At 34.2% G+C, this 27,766-nt stretch overlaps 1 protein-coding gene across 2 annotated transcripts in view; it reads left to right on the top strand.

The window, feature by feature from the left end:
* The first annotated feature begins 14,387 nt into the window (after nt 1-14,387).
* LOC143233712 (peroxidase-like) overlaps nt 14,388-27,766 on the top strand; it is a 48,530-nt gene continuing 35,151 nt past the window's right edge. The window contains exon 1 of one of the 2 annotated variants that reach the window (XM_076470258.1): nt 14,388-14,718. In XM_076470258.1, the coding sequence (XP_076326373.1) occupies nt 14,702-14,718 (17 nt within the window). In that variant the 5' untranslated portion in view covers nt 14,388-14,701. Of the gene's footprint in view, nt 14,719-26,189; nt 26,330-27,766 lie in introns of those variants that run through there. The other variant, XM_076470259.1, reaches the window with a different exon arrangement.

Genomic DNA, 27,766 nt, shown 5'->3' with positions numbered 1-27,766 from the left:
TGTTTGAAGTTGGAGGCCACATCCTTGATCTTCTGATCTGGTGAAAGGCTGCTACTACTTTTCAGCAACAAACCTATATTTGAAAGCCACCACAGAGTCCTTAGGCTTAGTAGATAGATTTGTCTCAACAAGGGCTTTCATAATATCCATAGCCGTTGTACAGGTTGTAAGTTGAACATCTTAGAACACTGCACAAGCCAGTAATCAAGAGAATAGTGAATGTCGAGGAATAGCAAAGTTCTGGTCACGGTCAGCGGGGCTTGGGGTCATCTGTTAGATATCTTTCGGGCTCTTCTCTGACAAAATCTGATGTAGCGAGGGGCGAAAAAGAACATGCTGAAATAGCTTACCATAACAACAATAAAAAAGCCTCATTAACTATGGCTGCTGATGCGACCGTTCATAACTCGGTCAAATGAAGTCGAATTTGGAAACTTTAAATTACGATCGTCATATCTTATTGTTTGCTACATCTCACATGACCTTCACCAAAATCGGGTAAAACCTGAAATTTCTGCATATGATCCTTGTTACAGATAATTGAGGGAGGGATGCTGTGTTAAAACAAACACAGATTTGTTGTCTTTTCCCATAAAAATAACGTAAGTCCAAGACGTATTGATAGAAATGAGTAAAAACCATACAAACCAAGCTCTTTCGAAAGGTGGACCTTCCTTCTTCAGAGGCAAACTGGGAATTACGTATTACTCATATTTAAAACCTGTATTGTTTTACGGTGAATTATTGTTACAAGAGAAACACAAAGTTATATTGTCTAACGGGTTTCTAGAACTTTAGTATGGATTAGAATGATACTGAGGCAAAAAGAAAAGTTTCTTTACAAGCGCGAAGCTACACAATGGGCTGTCAACACTGTACCTACATTAACCTTATAAACTCTAAAGCTGCTTACCACAGGGCGGGACTGACACAATATAACAGTGTTATTTCTTTAGGAGCAGCGTCGCGGTAAAGCAATAAAACTTTCTCAAAGAGAAGAGTAAACTACATCAACTGACAGAACATATCATAGTTTGGTGAAGGTGTTAGAACTGACAGAAAATATATTAGTTTTGTGAAGATGTTAGAACTCACAGAACATATCCTAGTTTAGTGAAGGTGTTAGAACTGACAGAACATATCATAGTTTTGTGATTGTGTTAGAACTGACAGAACATATAGTTTTGTAAAAGTGTTAAAACTCACAGTACGTATCATAGTTTTGTGAAGGCTTTAGAATTCACAGAGCATACCATAGTTCTGTGAAGGTGTTAGAACTGAGATAACGTATAATAATTTTGGAGATATTATAGAACTACAAAACATATCATAGTTTTGGGAAGGTGTTAGAACTCACTGAACATATCAAAATATTTTTGTGAAGGTGTTAAAACTCACAGAAGATATCATAGTTTTGTGAAGGTGTTAGAACTGACAGAACATAACATAGTTTTGTAAAGGCGTTAGAACTGACATAACATATCATAGTTTTGTGAAGGCGTTATAACTGACAGAACAATTAGTGTTGTGAAGGTGTTAGACGTCAAAAACGTATCATAATTCTGTGAAGGTGTTAAAAATGAGATAACGTATCATAATTTTGGGGATATTTTAGAACTGACAAAACATATCGTTTTGTGAAGGAGTTAGAAGTCACTGAACATATCAAAATTTTGTGAAGGTTTTAAAACTGAGATAACGTATCATAATTTTGGGGATATTTTAGAACTGACGAAATATATCATAGTTTTGAGAAGGTGTTAGAAGTCACTGAACATATCAAAATTTTGTGAAGGTGCTAGAAGAGAAGAACAAATAATAATTTTGTGAAGGCATTAGAACTCACTGAACATATAATAGGTTTGTGAAGGTGTTAGAACTGACAGAACATTTAATAGGTTTGTGAAGGCTTTAGAACTCACAGAACATATCATAGTTTTGTGAAAGTGTTAGAACTGACAAAACATATAATAGTTTTAGAAAGGTGTTAGAACTCACAGAACTATCATAGTTTTGTGAAGGTGTGAAAACTGAGAGAACATGTTATAGTTTTGTGAAGGTGTGAGAACTCACAAAACATATCATAGTTTTGTGAATGTGTTAGAACTGAGAGAACATATCATAGTTTTGTGAAGGTATTAGAACTGACATAAGATATCATAGTTTTGTGAAGGTGTTAAAACTCGGAAAACATGTCATAGTTCTGTGAAGGTGTTAGAACTGAGAAAACGTACCATAAATTTGGGAAAATTTTAGAACAGACAAAACCTATCATAGTTTTGGGAAGGTGTTAGAACTCACTGAACATATCAAAATTTTGTGAAGGTGCTAAAAGAGAAGAACATATAATAATTTTGTGAAGGCGTTAGAACTCACAGAACATATATAGGTTTGTGAAGGCTATAGAACTCACAGAACATATCGTAGTTTTGGGAAGGTGTTAGAACTGACAGTACATATAATAGGTTTGTGAAGGCTTTAGAACTCACAGAACATATCATAGTTTTGTGAAGGTGTTAGAACTGACAAAACATATAGTTTTGGGAAGGTGTTAGAACTCAAAGAACATATCATAGTTTTCTGAAGACTTTAAAACTCACAGAACGTATCATAGTTTTGTGAAGGTGTGAAAACTCACAGAACATATCATAGTTATGTGAATGCGTTAGAACTGAGAAAACATATCATAGTTTTGTTAAAGTGTTAAAACTGACAGGACATATCATAGTTTTGTGAAGATGGTAAATCTCACAAAACATATCATAGTTTTGTGAAGGTGTTAGATCTGACAGAACATATAGTTTTGTGAAGGCGTTATAACTGACAGTACAAATAGTGTTGTGAAGATGTTAGACGTCACAGAAGATATCATAGTTTTTTGAAAGTGTTAGAAATGACAGAACTTATCATAGTTTTGTGAAGGCGTTAGAACTCACAGAGCGTATCATAGTTTAGTGAAGGTGTTAGAACTGACATAACATATCATAGTTTTGTGAAGGTGTTAGAACTGAAAGACATAAGATAGTTTTGTGAAGGTGTTAGAACTGAAAGACATAAGATAGTTTTGTGAAGGTGTTAGAACTCACAGAAAATTTAGTTTTGTGAAGGTTTTAGAACTCCTAGAGCATATCATGGTTTTGTGACGGTGTTAGTACTGACAGAACATATCATAGTTCTGTGAAGGTGTTAAAACTGAGATAATGTATCATAATTTTAGGGATATTTTAAAACTGACAAAACATATCATAGTTTTGTGAAGGTGTTAGAACAGAAGAACATATTATAATTTTGTTTAGGCGTTAGAACTCACAGAACATATCATAGTTTTATGAAGGTGTTAGAACTCACAGAAGATATCATAGTTTTATGAAGGTGTTAGAACTCACAGAAGATATTATAGTTTTGTGAAGGCGTTAGAACTCACAGGGCATATCATAGTTTTGTGAAGGTGTTAGAAATCACAGATATTATCATAGTTTTGTGAAGGTGTTAGATGTGACAAAACATATTATAGTTTTGTGAATGTCTTGGAACTCATAGATCATATCATAGTATTGTCACGGTGTTATAACTGACAGAACATATCCTAGTTTTGTTAAGGTGTTAGAACTGACAGAACATATAATAGTTTTGTGGTGTTAGAACTGACAGAACATATAGTTTTGTGAAAGTGTTAGAAGTCATAGTACGTATCACAGTTTTGTGAAGGCTTTAGAATTCACAGAACATATCATAGTTTTTTGAAGGTATTAGAACTGACAGAACATAACATAGTTTTGTGAAGGCGTTAGAACTCACAAAACATATCATAGTTTTGTAAAGGTGTTGGAACTGACATAGCATATCATAGTTTTGTAAAGGCGTTAAAACTGACAGAATAAATAGTGTTGTAAAGGTGTTAGAAGTCACAGAACATATCATAGTACTTTGAAGGTGTTAGAAGTCACAAACATATCATAGTTCTGTGAAGGTGTTAAAACTGAGATAACGTATCATAATTTTGGGGATATTTTAGAACTAAGAAGACATATCATAGTTTTGGGAAGGTGTTAGAACTCACTGAACATATCAAAATTTTGTGAAGGTACTAGAAGAGAAAAACATATCATAATTTTGTGAAGGCTTTAGAACTGACATAACATATCATAGTTTTGTGAAGGTGTTAGGACTCACAGAACATGCCATAGTTCTGTGAAGGTGTTAGAAGAATAGAACATATCCTAATTTTGTGAAGGCGTTAGAACTCACAGAACATATACTAGGTTTATGAAGGCTATAGAACTCACAGAACATATCATAGTTTTGTGAAGGTGTTTCAACTGACAGAACATATATTAGGTTTGTGAAGGCTTCAGAACTCACAGAACATATCATAGTTTTGTGAAGGTGTTAGAACTGACATAACATATCATAGTTTTGTGAAGGTGTTAGAACTAAAAGACATATGATAGTTTTGTGAAGGTGTTAGAACTCACAGAACATATAGTTTTGTGATGGTTTTAGAACTCCTAGAACATATCATGGTTTTGTGACGGTGTTAGTACTGACAGAACATATCATAGTTCTGTGAAGGTGTTAAAACTGAGATAACGTATCATAATTTTAGGGATATTTTAAAACTGACAAAACATATCAAAATTTTGTGAAGGTGCTAGAACAGAAGAACATATTATAATTTTGTTTAGGCGTTAGAACTCACAGAACATATCATAGTTTTGTGAAGGTGTTAGAACTCACAGATATTATCATAGTTTTGTGAAGGTGTTAGAACTGACAGAACTTATCATAGTTTTGTGAAGGCGTTAGATGTGACAAAACATATTATTGTTTTGTGAATGTGTTAGAACTCATAGATCATATCATAGTATTGTCAAGGTGTTAGAACTAACAGAACATATCCTAGTTTTGTGAAGGTGTTAGAACTGGCAGAACATATAATAGTTTTGTGGTGTTAGAACTGACAGAACATATAGTTTTGTGAAAGTGTTAGAATTCACAGTACGTATCACAGTTTAGTGAAGGCTTTAGAATTCACAGAACATATCATAGTTTTTTGAAGGTATTAGAACTGACAGAACATAACATAGTTTTGTGAAAGCGTTAGAATTCACATAACATATTATATTTTTTAAGGTGTTAGAACAGACAAAACACATCTTAGTTTTTTGAAGGTGTTTGAACTTTAATAACAGTTTTACGTTTTTTGACGCACCTAATTTGGGAACGATGCTAATCACACACCCATAGATACAAACGTAGTATTCATAATTTCAGAACTCGATAACGTGACGTTTAATGTGTTAAATGCAATCTCGTTTCGTTTAGACTTCATTTCCGTTTAATTCATAGTGTACATAAATACATATGTATAGGTATGCTTGTTTGGTTTTATTTTAGTAAGGGGTTAACACAATAAAAAACGAATATATAGATAATAACAAGTCTAAATTTAACACACGGTACATACTATTAATAGCTTGATAATAAAAGTCATACATCAGGATGATGACGACCTATATTTGTAAACATTAAACCCTATCGCATTATACATGATAGCTAAGAGTTGACATTTTCTCTGAAAACTGGCGTATTGTACAATGTGATGTCTAATTCACCCTGGACTTGATCAGTAAAGTCCTAGTTATCTTTAGAGTACTGCTAAGTTATCAGTAATACATAAAATCAACAGGAAATGACAACACGTTTTAGAATACGATCTAGGTTATGATGTCGAGGAAATCCAATGTTTTGTGATTCGATTATTTTTGTACCAGACGTTAACGTCACTATAAAAAGGTCGCTGGCTTGTTTGCTAAAACGTAAAAAAAGTCGTTATGTATGTAACTATATGATTTAAGTAGTTTAATAAATACGTGAATAAACTTGTTATTTGTGTCAAGTGAAGTCATCCAAGTAATTAACAAATCAGAAACTTTTACTTTAATAGTTAATCATATTATTAACTAAGAGAGAATTTAACTAATTAATGAATACCAAACTTTTGTTTACGTGATGAAACACGTTAACAAGATATTAAGCATTGTCTAGTGAAGTAAGCATCTAAGTCAAAGTTTGATTTAAACAAACAAGCTGTTGTCCTTCCGTAAGGAAGGTTACTGAAATAACTAAACTTGCTTTAATCTGTGTAAAAGATGTTTGTAATCGTGTATCTATGTAAATAACATGTTATGTACGTTTCCATACGAAAAGCAGTTTTGAAGTAAGTGTCCCTTGAACAATATGATTTAAGACAACCTTGTAAACAAAAAGTTGTTTCTTTACCAGTTTTCTTGCTGACTGTAAGTGTTATTTTATTACAAGTTATAGCTCTTACAGAAAGGAAGAACGTTTTAAAACAGGTGTGATGTTTCATTCACTGGTACGATAATTGTCAAGTACAGAACTTACTCTGTTGAAAATGATATAACCACCAGTTAGTGATAGATGAAACGCCACACCTGTTTTAAAACGTTCTTCTTTCTGTAAGATCTGTAACTTGTAACAAAATAAACTATTGTTATGTACGTGTCTACAAACACAAGTCACGGGTAGATATCTATATATACAACTGAGTTCTTGGTAAGTAAATAAATTCGATAACCAATAACTGGGATAAGAGATTACTTAAATGTCATGCCGAAAACTAGATTTTTTCTGTTTATTTTGTTTGTTTGAATTTCGCTCAAAGCTACACGAGGACTATCTGCGCTAGCTGTTCCTAATTTAGCAGTGTAAGACTAGAGGGAAGGCAGCTAGTCATCACTACCCACCGCCAACTCTTGAACTTCTATTTTACTGACGAATAGTAGGATTGCCTGTAACATTATAACGTCCCCACGGTTGAAAGGACCAGCTTATTTGTGCGACTGGGATTTGAACCCGCGACGCTCAGATTACGAGTCGAACGCCTTGATCATCTGTCCAAGCCGGGCCTTTTTCTTTTCTCTTTTTACAACATGCTCGTCCTTTCAGCCGTGGGGGCGTTATAATGTGATAGTCAATCCCATTTTTCCTTGGTAAAAGAGTGGTCCAAGAGTTGGCGGTGGGTGGTGATGACTAGCTGTCTTCCCTCTAGTCTTACACTGCTAAATTAGGGACGGCTGGCGCAGATAGCCCTTGAGTAGCTTTGCGCGAAATTCAAAAACAAGCAAAACCAACTGAAATGTCCCTTAGAGACAAGTTTGTCAACTTACAAGATAAAATCCGGGAATCAATTTCGCTAGTCATAGTAGGGTGAGCAAACCAGTGTATGTTACCACCATTCAGATATAGCAATTTTGTTACAATTCACATTATTCAAGCATTTTTTGTTACTTCGTTTAAGTACATATATTTCTTACCTGGCTTAAAAAAAATCAACATGGTAAAAATATATAAGATTTTATCCGTTTTTAGCTTCTGTATTTTGCTATATTATAATCGTTCTTATATTTTCATTGAAAATAACATAAAAAATTACAACTCTTTTTACAAAATCATCTGGCGAGTCAGGCTTAACTTTACGCACTTATAACGCTTAAACCCGAGGTTTGATTCCTCGCAGGGGACAAAGTGCAGATATTTCCTTGCGTATGTTTTCACTAAGAAAACATTGCAAAAATAAAGAAACATTATTCTATAACAAATTTATTGTTTAGTTTTAGAAGCTCTTACTAATTTGCACTCGACAAAAGAATGAAATTCACTCATATAAGAACTGTATAATTATCCAACATTATATTATCAAACAATACTTCGTTGTTTTCAAAACGGTTATTTTCGGATAATAAACGCATAAGTATAAGCTATAGTGTTATATAAAATAGATAAAATAGAACAAGGTTACACTTTTAAGTGTTTAGGAAAAAAGAACTACAACAGACAGGAACTTACGAAATGTTTAGACATTTGTTGAAATTTTATCCATAAGTCGATCTTTATAGGTGCTGCCATATTATGAAATGCAATCTCGAACGGTAGTTATAGTATTATACATATAATTTATTAAGTTTTCTTCTTTTTTAATGTTTTAGTACTTGAAAAAATTCACAGATTTTGTTTTTTTCCTTTAGAACAGCGTTCTGTTAAGTTTTTCACATTGATAAATTTTATTTCGTGAAAGACACCTCCCACTGTGGCTTGTCCCAATACTAAAACTTAAGCCTATTGTTATAACGAAAACTTACGAATTTATAAAATTACAAAAATAACTAAAAGTCATTTGACCGTAAACATAACCCCCACACCCAGACTTCAGAAGATTAGCGTCTCACAAAACAAAGCAGCATACCAAACAATATCTATACAATTGTGTTACCACAAAAATTATTTAAATCTAACTTTAGATTTCTAAAGTAAGTAAAACTGAACATTGAAAAATAATATAATAATAACGGAAATAAATATTAAAATGCTAATATATGTATATAAAAATTGTATTGTTTGTTCTTGTTTGTTTTTGAATTTCGCGCAAAGCTACTCTAGGACTATCTGCGCTGGCCGTCCATAATTTAGTAGTGTAAGACTAGAGGGAAGACAGCTAGTCATCACCACTTACCGCCAAATATTGGGCTACTCTTTTATCAACGACCCGGCATGGCCAGGTGGCTAAGGCACTCGACTCGTAATCCGAAGATCGCGGGTTCGAATTCCTGTCACACCAAACATGCTCGCCCTTGTAGTCGTAGGGGCGTTATAATGTTACGGGCAATCCAAACTATTCGTTGGTAAAGGAATAGCCCAAGAGTTGGCGGTGGATGGTGATAACTATCTGCCTTACCTCTAGTCTTACACTGCAAAATTCGGGACGGCTAGCGCAGATTGACCTCGTATAGCTTTGCGCGAAATTTAAAACAAAACTTTTACCAACGAATTATGGGATTAACGATAACATTATAATGCCCTCACAGCTGAAAGGGCGAGCACGTTTGGTGAGACGGGGATTCGAACCGGTGACCCTCAGATTACGAGTGGAGTTCCTTAACCACCTAACCATGCCAGGCCCACGTAAGAAAAAGCTAAGTTTATAAAACGTTAAGCTATAACGAAAGTATCCAAAGGGCTTTAAGTGTCAAAATCAATCAAGTGTCTTAAGCATCTTCTCTGTTACTGATATTGTAGCTTAAATAACGATAATTTCTATTGTGAATTTATAACAGTTAAAATATAACATTTCTGCAGTCTTTAACACTATTTGCTAAAAATTGTAATGATTATTGTTGATTTGCTAATGAGTAAGATTTTAAAAGATAATTTAAGACATTCAGCGATTGGATTATTTCAGCTTGTTGATGACTACTAGGATAACACATGACAATTTGTTCGTTTGTCTCAACAAAGCCACTTAAGGCTATTTGTTGAGTCCACAATAGGTTAACGAAATACGAATTTTAGTGTTATAATTCCATAAACATACTGTTGTTCCAACTGTTACTACAAATATCAGAAAATACCGAGTAACGAACTATATTATTGATAATTCCCTTCCTTTTTTTTTTTTTCCTTTTTGTTGTGGCTCTAAAGATTTGTTTATAATACAAGCTCTTACAACAAATTTGAAAACAAATGATTATATGGAATTTTGAAACTAATTTCGGTGTAAGTTTATAACATTCTTGGTACTAAAATTATGACAGAAATAATCGCGAGTTCGAATCTCCGTCGCATCAAACGGAGATTGATAATTATTTTTAGCCGTGGGGGCATTATAATGTTACAATCAACACGATTATTTGTTGGTAAAAGAGTAGCCCAAGAGTTGGCGGTGGGTGGTGATGATTAGCTGCCTTCCCTCTGGCTTTACATTGCTAAATTATGGACAGTAGCGAAGATAGTTCTCGTGTAGCTTTGCTCGAAATTCAAAAACAAACTAAACAGACAGAAATAAAAAAAGAAAAATTAAAAATAAATTGAAAAATTACGAGAGGAAAGAAATTTGAACATAGCAGAAGATATATAATTCTACACAAATATCGTCGGAGAAGATTTAGTTTTCCTTAAATTTAGACAAACCCACAGTAAAAACAAACTGAAACAGGATAGATAGTATTTAATTTAGATAAAATAAGACACACACGCCAGAGAAGAATAAATAGTTAGTCCTAGATAGAGTATCCGTGCCCTGAAAGGAAATTCTGTAAATTCATGATTAATGAAATGTATCCTAAGGTATGAATTATGTAAATTCATGATTAATGAAAGGTTATCCTAGGGTATGAATTATGTAAATTCATGATTAATGAAAGGTTTTTTGGGGTATGAATTATGTAAATTCATGATTAATGAAAGGTTATTCTAGGGTATGAATTATATAAATTCATAATTAATGAAAGGTTATCTTTGGGTATTAAAAATTGCTTCTCTTACATGCAATTGTAAAAAACAACAACTGGAAAACGCTCATAAAAACTGTAAGACATAAAATGTGTTAATGAAAATTTAAGTGTATATTCTCAATGACCCAGTAAACCTCCATACGAAATATTGTGAAGATCTATTTCGAGAAAGTGAAGTAGTGGTTAAAAGCGTCTATAAAAACCGCAAAACTGAAGAATTATATGTACTCCCATATGGACCTAATGAACTTCCAAAACAATTTTTGGTGAAGATTCATTCAAACCCTACGAAATAGTTACGTGGGTGTACAACAGAGAGTACTATTGTATTTATATAGATTTTGATTACATGAAAATTGAATACTCACATGACAAAATAGTAGTCATCACGTGGAAACAAGGCTAAATCTACAAATACGAACACTTGCATTGATAGAACAGTCTATGGAGAAGACTGATTCAGTGTTAGAACTCTGGATCTTGAAGACGGCAAATCGGAGTCGCATACCTGCGATACCACAAATTATTCTTCTAATTTTAAGCCCTGGATGCGTTGTGGGAGTGAAAGTCAATCTATTAGTGTGGAAGATGAATAATAGGGTGATTTATAAACGAAACAGCCAACCTCTACTAAAAAAGTGAAAACACAGACAAGTTAAGAACTACCCGTAAAAGAGAAGTCAAACTTTAGTAACAAGGTTAAATTTACAAATGTTTGTGAGAAATGACACATGCACGAAGGAAGAAAAAAGTATTTATTTTGAGAAATAAAATAACTAACGTGACGATGTTATAAGTATTTTACTTTGTTCTACAACTGGTTTTGTCTCTTACGGTAAGATTTTATTGTCTTCGATTACATGTAAATCTTGTTATTCCGTATTGTAAACAAACAAACGAAGTACTCTTTAAAGAGGAAACAACTAACTTAACCACATTCTTATCAGATTTTAACAAAATCAAAATTAGGCCATTCTAATTCAAGTTTCTGTTAATATGAATGGGACTAAAGATCTTAATAGACTCATTGTTTTCAAAATACGTTTTCGAGGATACGAAAAAACAGCTTCGGACTTGAACATCTATGGTAAAATGGGTTATTAACCCAAAGTAGATAAAAGTAACATTGAAGTCTCTCCTAACCGGTTTCAATGTACTTTCTGTCGCCCCCTGTAATGCAAGCTTTACTTGAGCATTCGTTCAGCAACAGTGAAATTTAACCACATTTTGTACTTCGTACCATAATATTTTGTCTCTCATTGTCGCGTAATAATGTTAAATTGTTGATTTAGCATGATATATATATATATTTCACTAACCGCCGTGTAAAAGAGTTGAATTACTGATTTAGCATTATCATTTGTTTCATAGTTTATCTCCAAGTCTAGTTGTTCGATTGTCGATAACTTATTGCCACTTATCGTAGTATCTAATTGTTGGATTATTAATTTAGAATTATCATTTACTTCGTCATCCATCCTAATCTCTGATTGTTGGATTATTGATTTAGAATTATTACTTATTTCGTCATTCATCCTAATATATAATTGTTGGATTATTGATTTAACACGCCATCCTTTTCTCGTAGTTAATTAATAATTTGTTGATGTCCTGTATTACAAGTAACATACCTAAATATAACATGTAGTTTAAATATTTAAGTATTTACTGTTTCATTATTGAAACTAATTATGCAGCTCATACTTAGGCCTGTCTGTTATAACAGAATAATTCTCTGTCTATTAATGTATCCTCTCATTCCTCCATCTGTCTGATGGATCAAGAAGGAGTTGAAAAGATACAGCAACTATTCTTAAAGTTTTTATTAATTTATTTTTTTGCAAATACAAAGGCTTGAATACATTATATTAAAACGGTTCTGGAATCTTACTGGTTGTTACAGTCTATGTCGCCACTTCTGATCATGGTCTATCTGTCGATCGTGCATCTTGACAATAGTCCTACAGTGTAATTTCCAAAGAAAAAAATCTCCGTCACAATGCTTTCATGTTCAAAGCACACAACTCCTCTTTGAAGTATTTTCATAATTCATCTAATATATGAAGCCAAAGGTTTCCGATTGCCCCAGTCCTATCGCACAGAAATCTACAGTCATATGTCTTCATCTCAAATGGCATGGGTACCCGCTTCATTCTTCAGTTGCTTGAGGTATGTGACAGTTCAACAGGTGATATGACAGGAAGTCTTAATGTGGTGAACCCATAAGTTATTGGCCTTGTTTAAATTCAGGAACGCTACCTAGTGGAAAAACGTGGTTTCTAGCTTATCCCACGTTTTAAGTTACTTCGGTAACATGAGTTTCATGACGAAACTGACGTCTGTAGCAAGATGAAGAAAGTTTCGATAAAAAACATATGTACTTCTTGTGAAAACTTGTCTCCGAAGTTTCTTTTAATCAATTTCCTACAGGCCTCTCACAGCCAGTTCATCACAAAGTATTATAAAACCCACCCACACCTTTTATATGAAACTACAAATGCTGCACAATGTAGCAAACAACGTAAGTTACTTGAGGAAATTGGGGATACATCGTTCCACTGGGTGGGGTCGAATTTTTATGTTTTAGTGTGTTGCCCTTTGATTATCAGATAATGTCTACTAGACACTGGTACGAATACCAGTTTGAAACTAGTTTAACATGCAAGAAGTTCATGTAGCGCACCTTGGAATTGCCACCACTGATTTTAACGGACATCAGTCTCTGAAACCTACAACATGTAGCGTAATATTAAATTTAATTAGAAGGAGGCGTTCATAATTTATAGAGATCTCTGACAGCTCTTTAATGTTTCTTGTTCAGTATATCACTACCTTTCTTTTTTGAGATTAGTTCTATATCGAAACTCGGTGGTCGTTTCGGACTTTGTACAGTTTTTGGTACTTGTTATTTTATGACACATGCTACCAGATCTGAAACTACAAGGTTCACAAAAGTCACAGCCATTCTTAATTTAGAAACGCTAACCAGAGGAAGGTAACTGGTCAATAGTGTCAGCCTCATATTCAGCTACTCTTCACCGAATGATGTTTCTAACATTACTTTATAATGCATCTAAAGCTGTACGGAAACATTGAATATTGCGATCCTCAGCCCGACACGTTAGTCATTATGGTATGTTTTGAATTTCGCACAAAGCTACTCGAGGGCTATCTGAACTAGTCGTCCCTAATTTACCAGTGTAAGACTAGAGAGAAGGCAGCTAGTCATCACCATCCACTGCTCACTCTTGGGCTACTCTTTTACCAACGAATAGTGGGATTGACCGTCACATTATAATGCCCCCACGGCTGAAAGGGCGAGAATGTTTGGTGCGACGGGGATTCGGACCTGTGACACTCAGATTACGAGTCGAGTGCCATAGCTACCTGGCCATGCCGGGCGTAGTCACTACAGAAACCTTGGCTGTATGTTTTATTTTGTAGATAACTATTTTCAAATCATGAGTCACATTTGTATGAATATAGTAATTTTATAATCTATGTACCATATATATATGACTGTTACTAGATATAAATATAAAAACATTTACGCCTTCTTAATGCAATATATAAGTTTAAATTTAAAGCTATTAAAACGTTTTCTGAAATTAATTTTTTAAACGGGAACGTTACGAGTTTACCTTCAGAATGTCTTACGTGGATTTATTAGAAATGACTGGAGCGATCAGTCTGTATTGGCTCACTTCCCACATATTCCTGAATCTGTAACACAAGCTGACACAACTGACCTTCCTTGCCCAAAGCAGCTGGCGCCACCTGGCATGTTTGGTATATAGTACTTGACGCTAGTTTCTATTTTATACACATTAAATTAACATTAAGATTTTTTTCCTCTACATCAAAAGAAAATGGGGCAAGTGAGAGAACAAGGGTTCTGAAGCTTAGATAGACTGGCTTGGGACATTACCAAGATAAGGATTGGCCAATACGTCCCTGGGCCCTCCTCTATAGGCCTGGTACCGTCAGGTAAGGAGAAATAGATCCAATCACTGCGCAAATATTCCAAAAAGATCTAGGAAAAAAGTAAAAGAAAAAATAGGTACCACAAGGTGCAACGTGGTCAAAGTGCCATATTAAGTCCGCTAATATTTCGCGGGTGTTATTGGATAACTGGAAGAGAAACAGATTCGTTGCTCCGATTTGAAACGCAATGAGGCGAGACTTTACCTTCTAACACACAGGACTACGTTTACGCGTGTTACTGAGACACTTGGCGTGCAGTAGATAAACTTTGGTCTGTTAAGAGAAAGAGAGACAACGATTTCACTGTGTGATTGTGAGACGTGATCGACAAAATTTGCCAAGTAGTGAAAGCGATATTAAGCTGTTATTTTTTTCAAGAAGACTGAGCAAGATTAGAACTCAGGATGCACTTTTTACTGTGGTAGGTGGTAACAAGTTCCCATTAAAGCTTAACTGTTAATCATAATAATTTAACTTTTAAATAATACCCGTACTTGCATTATTCCATTTCGTGATATATTCCCTAACGTTCAAATAATAAACTAATAATTATTCTCTAATGTACGAAACACGAAGTTTATAACTTTTAAGCTAAGAAAATTTCAAACTCTAATATAGTAGCTAAATCTACAGATAATCTTATGTTAGTTTTTAACCAAACCAAAATGATAATAATCGAAACACAGTTGTGTATATTGTATCATAGTTTATAATATAACAGCAAATGCATTACGCTACAATTTAGGGGAAACAACACTTATGACTTTTTTTTTTTTTTGTGAGCAAGTCAGTTACTATTAGAATCATCTCAATTTTTTCTTTTAATTTCGGAATAATATTTTGATAATTAAATAATCTAAAATTAATATAGATATATTTAATATGCCAGTCAAGTCGAAGGGCCAGATGGATCCTGCTTTGATGGAAAGCCGAAGTCTGTGGTAAGAGAGTAAACAGTTATAACACATTCCTATATCGTGAGGCCCATCCTTGACAAAACATTCCTGTAAATTTCATCTTAAAATGAAGTTCATATATAATTTATATAACAATTATTTTAGTTATGTTATATTATATTGTTCTTTACTAATAGAATACAACGCTAAAATCAGGGGTTCGATTTCCCGCGGTGGACTCAGCAGATAGCAGGTTGTGGCTTTGCTACAAGAAAACACACACATACTAACACAAAAGTAATATTGTTCTAATTTTATATCTTCATTTATCTAATGCTGTTCAAAAATATGATGGTTTTATCATCGTTTTAATCTGGGGGAAATATTATCGTGTTTTGGGACTTTTGTACCCTCTAAAACACCTATCGTATTTATAATTTGGGGTTAAAAAATCATTCTAATCGGTGAAATCTAATAGTTTCAAACCCAATGTTTTTCACTCTAGTGCCTACATGTTTTATCTACTAGAGGCCACAGTCTTTTATAGCTTATTCAATGAAGTACGAAAAAAAGACGTCTAGTTAATACGTTAGGAATGGTAGTAAATATACTGAATGTGAAAATCCGTTGATTAGACACGAAACCGTCAACCACACAGATCTTAAAACCTACTAATTACACAAGAAACTGGTGAATTAATAAATTTTGAAACTAACTGATTAAACAAGAAACCATCAAGCTGATTAGACAAGTAAGCTTTTGACAACATAGATCTGTTTTATCGATATAACAAAGAAAACTAATGCTTCCAGCAATAATTTTAAACAACAAACTATTTGATTCATTCGTGATTCGGCCCCTTCATGGCCAAGCGTGTTAAGACGTGCGATTCGTAATCTGAGGGTCGCGGGTTCGCATCCCCGTCGCGTAACATGCTCGCCCTTTCAGTCGTGGGGATGTTATAACGTTTCGATCAATCCCACTCTTCGTTGGTAAAAAAGTAGCTCAAGAGTTGGCAGTGGGTGGTGATGATTAGCTGTCTTCCCTCTAGTCTTATACTGCTAAATTAGGGACGGCTAGCACAGATAACCCTCGAGTAGGTTTGTGCGAAATTAAAAAAAAAACAAAACAAATCAGCGCTATTTGTAATATTTACGTGTTATTTCCTTGTTCACTTAAACAAAGTAAAAAATATCCGTATAATGAAGTTTATTTGACTGAAAGTTATGGAGACAAATTGTACTCTAAATTAACTGAGCAATTCATAAAGTTGTTGTCAGATAGTAACTACCACCCAATGAGAACGAGCTGTTGAAAAGATACTCAACCGCCGGTGCGTTATTATAAACTGGCACGTAACTGTTATTTTTCGTAAGGATTTCTTAACTTTAAGTAGGAGTGGCTTGCATGGACGTCCTTGGTCTCTTTCATAAACTGTTGTTAGAACAAAAAACCCTCGTGGTTTTCGAGCGTTACTAACCTTATCGGTTGTGACTATATCTTGAGTAATTACTATATGATACTGATCATACGTTTTGTTGGAAGCTTGTAACATTTAAACAAACAAACAAACAAAAAAAAAAAAACGTCACGAGCAAGTGGACTAAACTCCAATGTTGGGCGAATGTATGTAGATGCTGTTGAACTGAAAGGATTTGGTGAAATATATATGGGCTATATATTAAACTCTCGTTGAACCGGAGATTAATAATATGCGTTTATCTTAGTTATGTTATAAATAACGAAAGAAGAGAAAATTAAGCGTTCTTTACGTCTCCTACACTTTCGCTATTTCCTAGATACGAATTGCAAAATATTTGTAATATAATTATTGTTGCAACGGAAAATATTTCCTTTTTTTAACCTCAATGAGTCATTTCATCTATTATACGGAAATATTAACGATGAAGTTTTTTTAGAATGCTCTATTTTTTTTTAAACTATAAAAGAAATAAATTAAGTATACGATTCCAATCTGGTGGTTATCACCCTTTTGTTATCCAGGTTTTTAATAGTGCTTCCCTAGCTGCTAAACCTAACTCGACCTCTTAACAGACTCTTCTATATGTTTAACATTATATTCTTAATAATCGTTACATATCGGCTAAGCGCTGATGATATTGTTAGTAGGGTTTGCCCATGCGTTAAACGTTTTTAGTGGCAAACATAAGTTATATGAATATCGTTTATAAAAATTAACTGCTATGACTGAGCTGTATATTAATACCTAGAGATGGCCTATTCTCGGCATCCAACAGCGTCGAGAAGAATTTTAATTTCTTAGCATTGGATTAATTTAAATGGAATATTAGTTTCTTTCAAACGTAACAAGGAAATCTAACGCCTTTTTATTCGTAAGAATTTCTATTTCCGTTATTGGAAAAATTACTCCACTGAACACTGCGTACATGACTTACATAAAGGCAATTAAAATATGACGTAAAAAACACGAAATCTTCAATCCGAAAAAAGTAGGTGGCTTAGTTTAGCTGATTCACACCAGGCGGAGGAGGTTTACGTGTACATGCACGAGAAGTTACGTATTCGTTAGTGTTACTGAGTGTTACGATCTGTGTTTGGCTAACCATGCGAGTATTTGATATGCACAGTGTTTTTTTTAATTTTCTCATACGTGAAAACAGCAATAAGATAACTAACACTAAACCGGAAGAAATATGGAAGGTATAGAATCATTCTGTGTGTTTATCCAGCTTTTAAATAATTAATAATAAACTATTTAGACTCTTTATTCCTCATATCTGTGAGACAGTTGTAATATCCTATTCTTAATTTTATAGCAGAAGTTAAATATGGAGAATAATAACAAATAATCTTTAATACTGTGTAATAATAATAATAAAAAAGCACTTCTCGTAAAACAGAGTCCAAAGCATTTTTAAAGATACTAGAAAAATAAAAACGTAGTGTATTTATTCTAGACAAATAGAAGAGTAGGAATAAGTGAAATTCTGGCTGTTTGTTGAAGGAAACAAAATTTATAGTAAAACGCAATCTCGTGAGAAACTTATTCTAAAAACCAGCACACAAAATGGCTTACAGTACACTTTTTATTAGAACGAAATAATAATACCCATAGAAGTTAAACCAGCGAGTTTTTTCTTTCTTTTATGGTTCATAAGTTGAAAGCCTGCGAAGCAGTTGAAACCAATAGGCCTAAGAGTTTTGATTAAAAATCACGCAAGTATAAGCTATTTATCTTTAACAAAAAGTTGCATAAAAGACGTATACGTGATTTTTAATTACAAATTTCAGGACTATTGGTTTCTAATGCTTCGTCGGTTTAAGCGTTTAAAGCAATAAGCTAAGATTTTTTTTATTAAAAGTGACGCAAACGTAATCTTAATTTTTTTTATGAAAGTTGCATAAAAGTCTATCGATTTTTAATGCTTCGTCGGTTTCAGCGTTTAAACCGTAAGTTGTAAAGTACATCATGTTGCATATGTAAATATTGTTTCAGAGACACTTTTCCTTTCTTGTCGTCCAACGCAACTGACGAGTTTTGTTATCAAATGAAAGGCCTTTTGGGCGGTATTTTTTGGGAGGCAAAAGATTTATCTCGAATGTTATTTTTACACTCCTTTCATTTTACAATCCAAAATGGACAAATTAAGAGGATTGTTTGTTTGTTTTTGAAATTCGCGCAAAGCTACACGAGAGATATTTCGTGTGAGACTAAAGGGAAGGCAACTAGTCATCGCCACCCACCACCAACTCTACTTTTTTTTCAGCCATTGACCGTTACATTATAACACCCCTCCACGGCAAAGGGGCGAGCATATTTGGTGAGACGGGGCTTCGAACCCGCGACCCTCGGATTAATCGCCACCCACCACCAACTCTTGGGCTACTCTTTTACCAACAAATAGTGGGATTGACCGTACATTATAACGCTCCAAGATTGAAAGGACGAGCATGTTTGGTGTGACGGGGATTCGAACCCGCGATCCTCAGATTTCGAGTTAAGTGCCTTAAACCACCTGGCCATGTCAAGCCTAATTAATAGGAAGGTAAGAAAAAAATAGCAATTTGCATAATTTTTATTACATTTAGTATTTAGTTTCAGAAATTTCGCTTATAAACGACGACCTCAGTTTTGAACTGGTAAACAGGAGGGAAGGCAGATAATCAACAACACTCATCACAAACTCCTAGACTTTGACGGTTACTCTTTTTGCGCACTGACTGTTCGTAAATATATAACCCGTTTTTGCAGCAACGGGATACGAACCAGAAATATCCGTGTGCACAATTTAGTACACTAGCTATTAAGCCTCGCCCGGCTAATATCACATTTAAAAATTCAAAATTATTATAGCATGTAAAACCTCCAGTAGCTGAAAAAAAAACCGGAAATGTATGTATTTGATCAGGAAATACGTAAGCAAAAACGGTAAGTCTACGGGTTTATAACGCTAAAATCAGGAGTTTGATTCCCCTCAGCACATAGCCCGATGTGACTTTGCTGTAAGAAAAAAACAAACACGAAAGTAAAACACAAAAATTTATCATTCATAATTTATTATGATGAGAGAGAAATATGTTGTTAAATTATAGTATTATGTAACATTGAATAAAATTTTAAAAGGCAAATTAAAATTTATTTTTAGATTTCAACTTGAACTCAGTAAAAAATATATCTGCTTGCTTAACCATGAAACATGAGAAGAAGCCACGCGGATACATTGTTTGGATGGAAGCAAAGTTTTCAACTTGAATGATGTGTTATACTCGCGTGAACTAAATACACAGGTCAGAAAGTCCTGTTGTCATCGTTCATAATTTTGAAATGCTGGCCAGAAGGCAGGTAGTTGGCTGGTGGCCATAAAGGCCTTGTTGGACTCTCTAAACCAAAGCAGTGGGATTGACTGTCTTTTTCATAACGCACTCACAGCTCTAACTTTGCAATCCACGACCCCCAGACCGATATTAACTACAATATCATAATTGGCTTTTTGTTTCCTTGAACTATTGTGTTTCAACAAAACAAACAAAAAATGATAGTCGTGGATTGGGGTGAGTGAAAATGGAAAGTATTTTTCTTTAAATAGTTACATATTTATAATATTTGGTATTTTTACTTTGAACATCTCTTTATATGACGTATGTTATACAGATAGGTCAGAGGTACCTGAAGGTTTAGATAGCTATTCCCTGACTTGGACTGAGAGAGGGAAGTTCATGAGTCAGAAGCACCAGTTGATAATGCAGTAATCTTACTCAAATAGCATATTGACTGGTACAGATATTATAACGCACCCACGGTTGACGATGAGTTACGTGTTTTGGGACACATCACAGTTTTAATTTTCGACCTTCTCGTGACAACCTGGATCGCAAACCATTTCGCCAACCCCGACCTCCAACGCTTATAATTATATTCAGTTTTCGTTCCTTGATAAGCCTCTAAATATACGTATAAAACCGGTGTTTTTTTGTTGTTTTTCAGTTAGTTTTTTAGTTAAAGCCGTCCCTAATTTAGCGGTGTAAGACTAGGGGGAAGGCAGCTAGTCATCACCACCCACCGCCAACTCTTGGGCTACTCTTTTACCAACCAGTAGTGGGACTGACCGTCACATTCGTTACGGTTCATTAGTGGAAACTTTATAATTTTTTTTGCAACGCACAAACCATCAACAAATGGCACAGCGGCATGTCTGCGGACTCACACCACTAGAAACTGGGTTTCGATAGCAGTGATGGACAGAGCACAGATAGCCTACTGTGTAGTTTTGTGCTTTATTCCAAACAAACAGAGCTAAAGATTATAAGTACTAATGTTTTATGGTAAAGAGTTGAATCTTGAGATGACCAAGGGTGAGAAACCTTTTCTTTATGTCTTCACGAAAAGCAGAAAATTACACGAGTGTTGTCTATTAATGACGCCCTCTCGTTTCTATGTTTATTTAGGCATTTAGATTCAAGTATTTTAAGTCGTACAAAACTGATTTCATTGCAGCTAAGTGAATATTTTCTTCAAATAGCATTATATGGTGTTGACTGTCATCATCATACGCTCGTATATAGACAAAGATTTCAAGTTGTTATTAAATAACATTTTAGAAAATTTCGTATTCGGTTCCATAAGGAGGACAGCACGTGCTTTTATGAAAATGAAAAGCTTGTGTTCATTGCAAAATTAACGAACTAACTGATGAAGTGTTTTGAAGATGTTTCCAACGTAGAAACAGAAACATCAACTAATGACACTTTAGAATTTAACCAACCAAACTTCTGTTCTCGTTAGTTTTCGTTTACTAATTCAAAAGAAAAATTTTCCTTTGTTCCACAAACGAGATTTCAATAATGTTTATGAAACACTATAAGAACACAATTAAGACCTATTTGTTAAAAGATATGTTAGAAAAAATACGCTAGTGAAATATATATGTCTGCGTACAGACAAAGGTAATAAAATATTGAATTTCCAACAAAATTTAGTCGTCCAATGTTATTCAGAAACCACACCAGTAAATATTTAAACGCACTTGTTTTGCGACATGGAAATGTATAAAATAAAACATGAATTGGCTATATGGAGGTCACGAATGTAAAAGTAACAACAAAGGCTTTTTCGTGATGACCAGAAATCCATTTGAAGTAAAAATGTATTCTAAAGATGGCTGGTATGGATATTAAAACTTTAATTAAAATAGAGTACAGAACAACCTGAAGATGACCCAAGAAGGTCGAAACGTTGTTCTGTACTTTATTTTAATCTGAGTGTTAATAACCATACCAGCTGTCTTGAAAATACAACAGAAGCTTTGTTTTAAAAATTGACTGGGGCAAGGTAAACATGTTTTTTGAGTTTTTACCATTCCATGTCAAATCTTAACTGGTTTGACTAAACACAAGATGACTGTTTGTTGTTGAATATTTTCTAGCAACCTTTAGTTTTGATCTTTTTGGAAAGAAAAACTATACAAACCTATTATTCATAACTTTCGAATATTGGTTCACTAGAGTTTGAAGTGAAGTAAACGTAACATAAGTAACATTAAGAATAAAAATATTATAAAGTGCCTGGCACTTTCACGTTTGTCCTGCAATTTGTTCTAAAGAAGTAATTTTATTAATAGGGGGCATGAATAACCTTTGACTGACAAGGGCGTGGCTGAATTATCGGCTAGAAAATGGCGTCTTCCAATGTGCCTCTGGTGGTAAAATAAATTCATGCATAACTTGTGACCATTCGTGTTTCTTGAGCTATAGACATGACATAATTTTTGACCAATCACAAATAGAATCCATAATCAGATTCTTCTTGAGCAATTACGATGGAATTCATGTAATTTCTTTTCTGATTCACGTAAAGTAAATAGGTGGTGGGTGAAAAAAGACCTCTACAAGGTTTTTAGGCGTCTTCAGTTTAAATCCAATCTGTCGAGTCAAGACAGACTATTTTGTTCGTCTAGATTTTACTTTACTTCATGCCATTTCAAAAGTAGAAAGACTATGGGTAGATATGAATAACCCTAAAAACAATGGAAGGCCAATTCACCATAACCTCTCATTCACCCTTAAGACTCTTAGGCCTAAGATTTACGAAGTTTTTTTCTGTTAAATCAGTATATATTTAAATCCGTGCTCACACTTTCTTAAGTTATGTTTTGTTTCTAATGTTTGTATTTTATTCATCTTATTACTTTAATTTCTAGCTAATTAATTTACGTATTTTTGTGAACTGTTAGTGAGATACCCACACTTTTCATGATTTCTGTTTCATTTATTACCATATCAATGCACCACCGCTAGTCACGTGTTTGATTCAACAAATAATTAATTTTCTTCACGATAATTTCAAAATCTTCCAGCGAGGTAATCTTAATTGGCGTATAGTGTTTTTTATGGTACACTTGTGACTGGATTCATTTCGAAGTTGTGGATATTTATTGTGAAATACTATCTTCGTCACAGTTACCATCTTCTCCACAACCATTACTACTCAGTGTCTCTTCCTAATCAGTGTCATTTATTTCCTGAGAATTATTATCATCAAAGATATGTCTTCTACTAGAACAGTCTTCACTTTAGTTGTCATCTTAATATATAGTTTTTTTGTATTCGCACTTTTAGCATTTATATATTTTTTACCCAATTAATTCATACAGGCTATTCATAAACGTTCATTTGTTAAAATAATTGTCAAATGAAAAACATAGAGGATTATGTGCCCCTTATTATATATCTCTCTAAGATTCTAGTGACGAGTTTTACAATATTCAATCTGACTGTAATATCACGTCTTACAATGTACAATATGTCTGTAATATCTGGCCTTATACAGTACAATCTGACTGTAATATCAGGTCTTACAGTACACAGTGTGTCTATAATATCTGGTATTAGGTTACACAATCTGACTGTAATATCAAGTGTTATATGTGTAATAGGAAAGTGACACAGGTTTATTGTTTATAAGATTCCTGATAAACCTTGATCTAGTTTTATTTTAATATTCACAGAATTGTAAAATGCACAACTCCAGCTCGTTGTTTGTCTATACACCTTAACCAGCTCTATAATACCGTATCAAAGTAGTTCCAGTGATTTTAATAATTCTTGTAACGTAGGTTTTGAGTTAATTGTTAGAGAATATAAGTCCATAACATAAATACATAATTTTATTCTCAGTTATTAACCTTCCAAGATCATAAACAGTATTATGTAATGGTGCAAACTTTAACTTATATATATATATATATATATATATAGAGAGAGAGAGAGAGAGACAGAGCTCATGTTATAGTACAATATATAGTGTTTTAAATAAATACAGAAAAATTAAAATACCTAGAAGCCTCATTTGTAGAAATTTTTGACAAGAAATAAAATTTCGCTCAATATCCATCATTACTAAACATTGTTAAAAATAAAACTAACAAAAATAATTGTGAAACTGTTAGTATTTAATCTGGTCTAAACAGGTTGTGTTGATTACTATACTAATCCTATTATTGCATATCTACAATAGTTTGAGTAAGAACTAGAGCAGTTACTAATCACATCGACAGTAATGACCCGTTAAACACAGGTGAAAAACGAATACGATTCCAGGTCGTGCCAGTTGATGACTGGAGAAAACAAAGCAGATATTGTTACGGTGAACTCTAGTAAACTCTTGAAAGAGTGAAGACGTCTTTCTTTCTTACTTTACATTTTTGTTATTAAAAAAAGAGAAAGTCCTCTACTGGCTTAGACCTAAAATTATGCTAATAATTTTTAAAACGATACCCAAATAAGCAACAAGGCTTAAGAAACAATAAGAAAAGGCTTACAGATAAATATTCAAGAAAAAAAACATTTAGTGCAAAATTTAAGAAGCCAGTACCTATTCTAACATTTCTTTCAAACAAATGGGGAAGCACAGGGCATTGTTTGAAGGTTAGCACAAAGCTACACAAGGGGCTATCTGTGCTCTGTCCACCACGTGTATCGAAACCCGATTTCTTGCATTATATGTCTGGAGACATAGCGCTGCGCCACTGGGGGCACAGGGCATTGTTCTCTGGAATAATCTACAATTTGATATTTAACCTGAACCTTACCAGTTGTTTATAAAAACATGTAATATTACCTACTGACGACAGCAGCAAATGATACACTTTTATACACATCGTATGAAGGCGTATTTTAAGTTATAATAGAAATATTTGTTTGTTTGTTTGTTTGTTTTTGCACAATGAAATTAGGAATATGGGACAAGGCTTATTGAACTTGATTGTTGTCAACCGTGACAAATTTAAAACAAGTTTATGCCATAATATGTTACGCAAGTTGGCTTTTCTTAAAGATAATATAAATAAACTAGATCTCTGAATTTGCTTACGTGCAGTGTGTGCCAGGTGCTGTTTGATTTAAGACAGCTTCCAAGCATAAACCTTTGTCTTAGCGTTACAGAACCTGCTAGTGTAAGTCAGAATGTGGCAACCACGATGGTGCCGTAACGGATTTATTTATTTAACACGAGTATAACTAGCATCTTAGTGATATCGTTAGTCAGAATCTGAAGAGTCGAGATACGGTGAAAGAGGAGGTTGTGAACAGTATCAGGAAACACCGAGAAGAGTGAACAAGTAGAGATTAAGATTGGTCTGAGGTGGAGTGAACAGCATCAGAAACACCTAGAAAGTAAATAGTCGAAATTAAAATTGGTCTGAGGTGGAGTGAACAGCATCAGGGACACCTAGAAAAGTAAATAATCGAGATTAAATTTGGTCTGAGGTGGAGTGAACAGCATCAAGAACACCTAGAAAAGTAAATAGTCCAGATTACAATTGGTCTGAGGTGGAGTGAACAGCATCAGGGACACGTAATAGAGTGAATAGTCAAGATTAATATTGGTCCGAGATGGAGACAATGTTCTGTTGGAGAGTAAAGGGCGCGAACTTGTACACAAATACAATATTTAACATTTTGTCAGTTTTTCTCTGCGCTGTGCTTTTCGTAGAGGATGCGTATACTACCACAGAAAAATCTAAGGTTATTAAACATAGCCATATTTCGTCTCAGTTTACTGGGTACGTGACAAGAATGAAAGAGACTCCTCTTGATCAACGCAGGACCAATTTATCTCTCAACAAAACACTTCCTGTAGCTGAGATTATTAACACTATTAAGGATCCCCTTGTTGATGAAAACATGGTCGTGTTTTCTTCTGTTAAGTCTCGTGCTGTTGTCGAGAATATAAAGATTCCCTTTTGGAAAAAAGATAATGCTAATTCCAGGAACAAACGTGTCTTATCAAACGACAAAGAAGCTATAAACGGTAAAAGTAACGGGGTCTCGACTGCCAAGGAAGAATTATTTAATCGTGAAAGTAAACGCTTTTCGAATATCACTGAAGAAACAGTTACTTCAAAGCGTATTCATACAGAATCTTACGAGAAAGAAGCCAATGCTTCAGAGAAAACCACGTTTCTTCTGAAGAGAAAGATTTCGGGGTTTTCCGGAGTAAGGATGCTCTATCTACTAAACAACATTCTAACACTTCTGAGATCAGACGTGAAATACTTACTGAGGCAAAATCCAAAGATGGTGTAACTGAGACTGATCTACTTGAGGAAAAAGAACTGGCTGTTGGCGAGAGTAGGTTTACCCCAGAAACCCTGACCAGTGAGTACATGGCTGAGTTTGGTGCTGAAAAAAGTAGATTGTATTAGTGTCAGGTGATAAGGAAATTTATGTATAGAACGCAAGAATTTCAAGCAATAGCTACGTGAATATGAAATCGTGTAAGGTTATATCTCTTTCATCTAAACGATTGGTTGGTTAGTTGGTTTTTGGAATTTCGCACAAAGCTACTCGAGGGCTATCTGTGCTAGCCGTCCCTAATTTAGTAGTGTAAGACTAGAGGGAAGGCAGCTAGTCATCACCACCCACCGCCAACTCTTGGGCTACTCTTTTACCAACGAAAAGTGGGATTAACCGTCACATTATAATGCCCCCACGGCTGAAAGGGCGAGCATGTTTGGTGCGACTCGGGCGTGTAACCCGCAACCCTCAGATTACGAGTCGCACGCCTTAACGCGCTAGGCCATGTTAGGCCCTCATCTAAACGAACAACTTTCAAATTATTAGTAACATTTGATGATTCAAGCTTATGAATTCTTTAACTATTTTGATTATTAATGAATATATATATATGTATAGATCTTATATATATATATATATATAATCTCTAATAACTATGTAAGGTGTTGATTTGGAACGTTCGCGATTTTATTACAATACTTCTGATAAAAATCCAAGAACATGAGCGATTTTTCGTTAAATACGACATTGCTTTATAAAGTAAGTATTTGTTTTTTCGACAACTCTCACAGGAGTCGAAATACGTGTTTGGTTAAATATATCATTTCATTGAAATGTGTGCAACTAAATAAAATGTTGCCTTAAAATGGTTCACGAATATCTGAAAGGACCTTATGTAGAGATTTCGCATAGGCTAACCGAACTTTAAAGTATGATAATACATGTTAAAACACACTGAGTGATCTTTTCGTTGTTAACATAACGTGCCAAAAACAACCTGAATAACAAAACGAATAATCTATTGTCGACGTGATGACATCCGGGTATTCTTGGTTTTTGTGTGTAAGACGTTTTTGCAAGGGGTTTTGAAAGAAATTTCGAAATATATTTATTCAACTTTGTTTATAAAAACTATATTATTCTTCTATAGAATAAGACCACTTCCGTTAGTAATATTGTATTAAATACTTGAAGAAAATATATTTTTATGGTGTGTTAATGCACCATATAAACATTTATGGTTTATATATTCCTTACCACACGTATATATTTACGTGATAAGCTGAACTCGACTATAGAAGTCTTTATCAGCATCAGTACAGTAGTTAGTACCACGAGTAGACTGTAGGACAGTGTTGTCAGTACCACGAGTAGATTGTAGGACAGTGTTGTCAGTACCACGAATACTCTTGGAGGGCATTGTTATCAATAGTGGACTTAGAGGGTAGTACATGTAAGTGGAATGAACAGCAATGCTAATAGAAAAATGTCTTGACGAATTTAATGAAAATAAATGGA

Source organism: Tachypleus tridentatus, chromosome 12 (assembly GCF_004210375.1).
Source record: "Tachypleus tridentatus isolate NWPU-2018 chromosome 12, ASM421037v1, whole genome shotgun sequence".
NCBI lineage: Eukaryota > Metazoa > Arthropoda > Merostomata > Xiphosura > Limulidae > Tachypleus > Tachypleus tridentatus.
The sequence above is the reverse complement of the archived record's forward strand: the minus strand, read 5'-3'. Positions and strand labels throughout refer to the sequence as shown.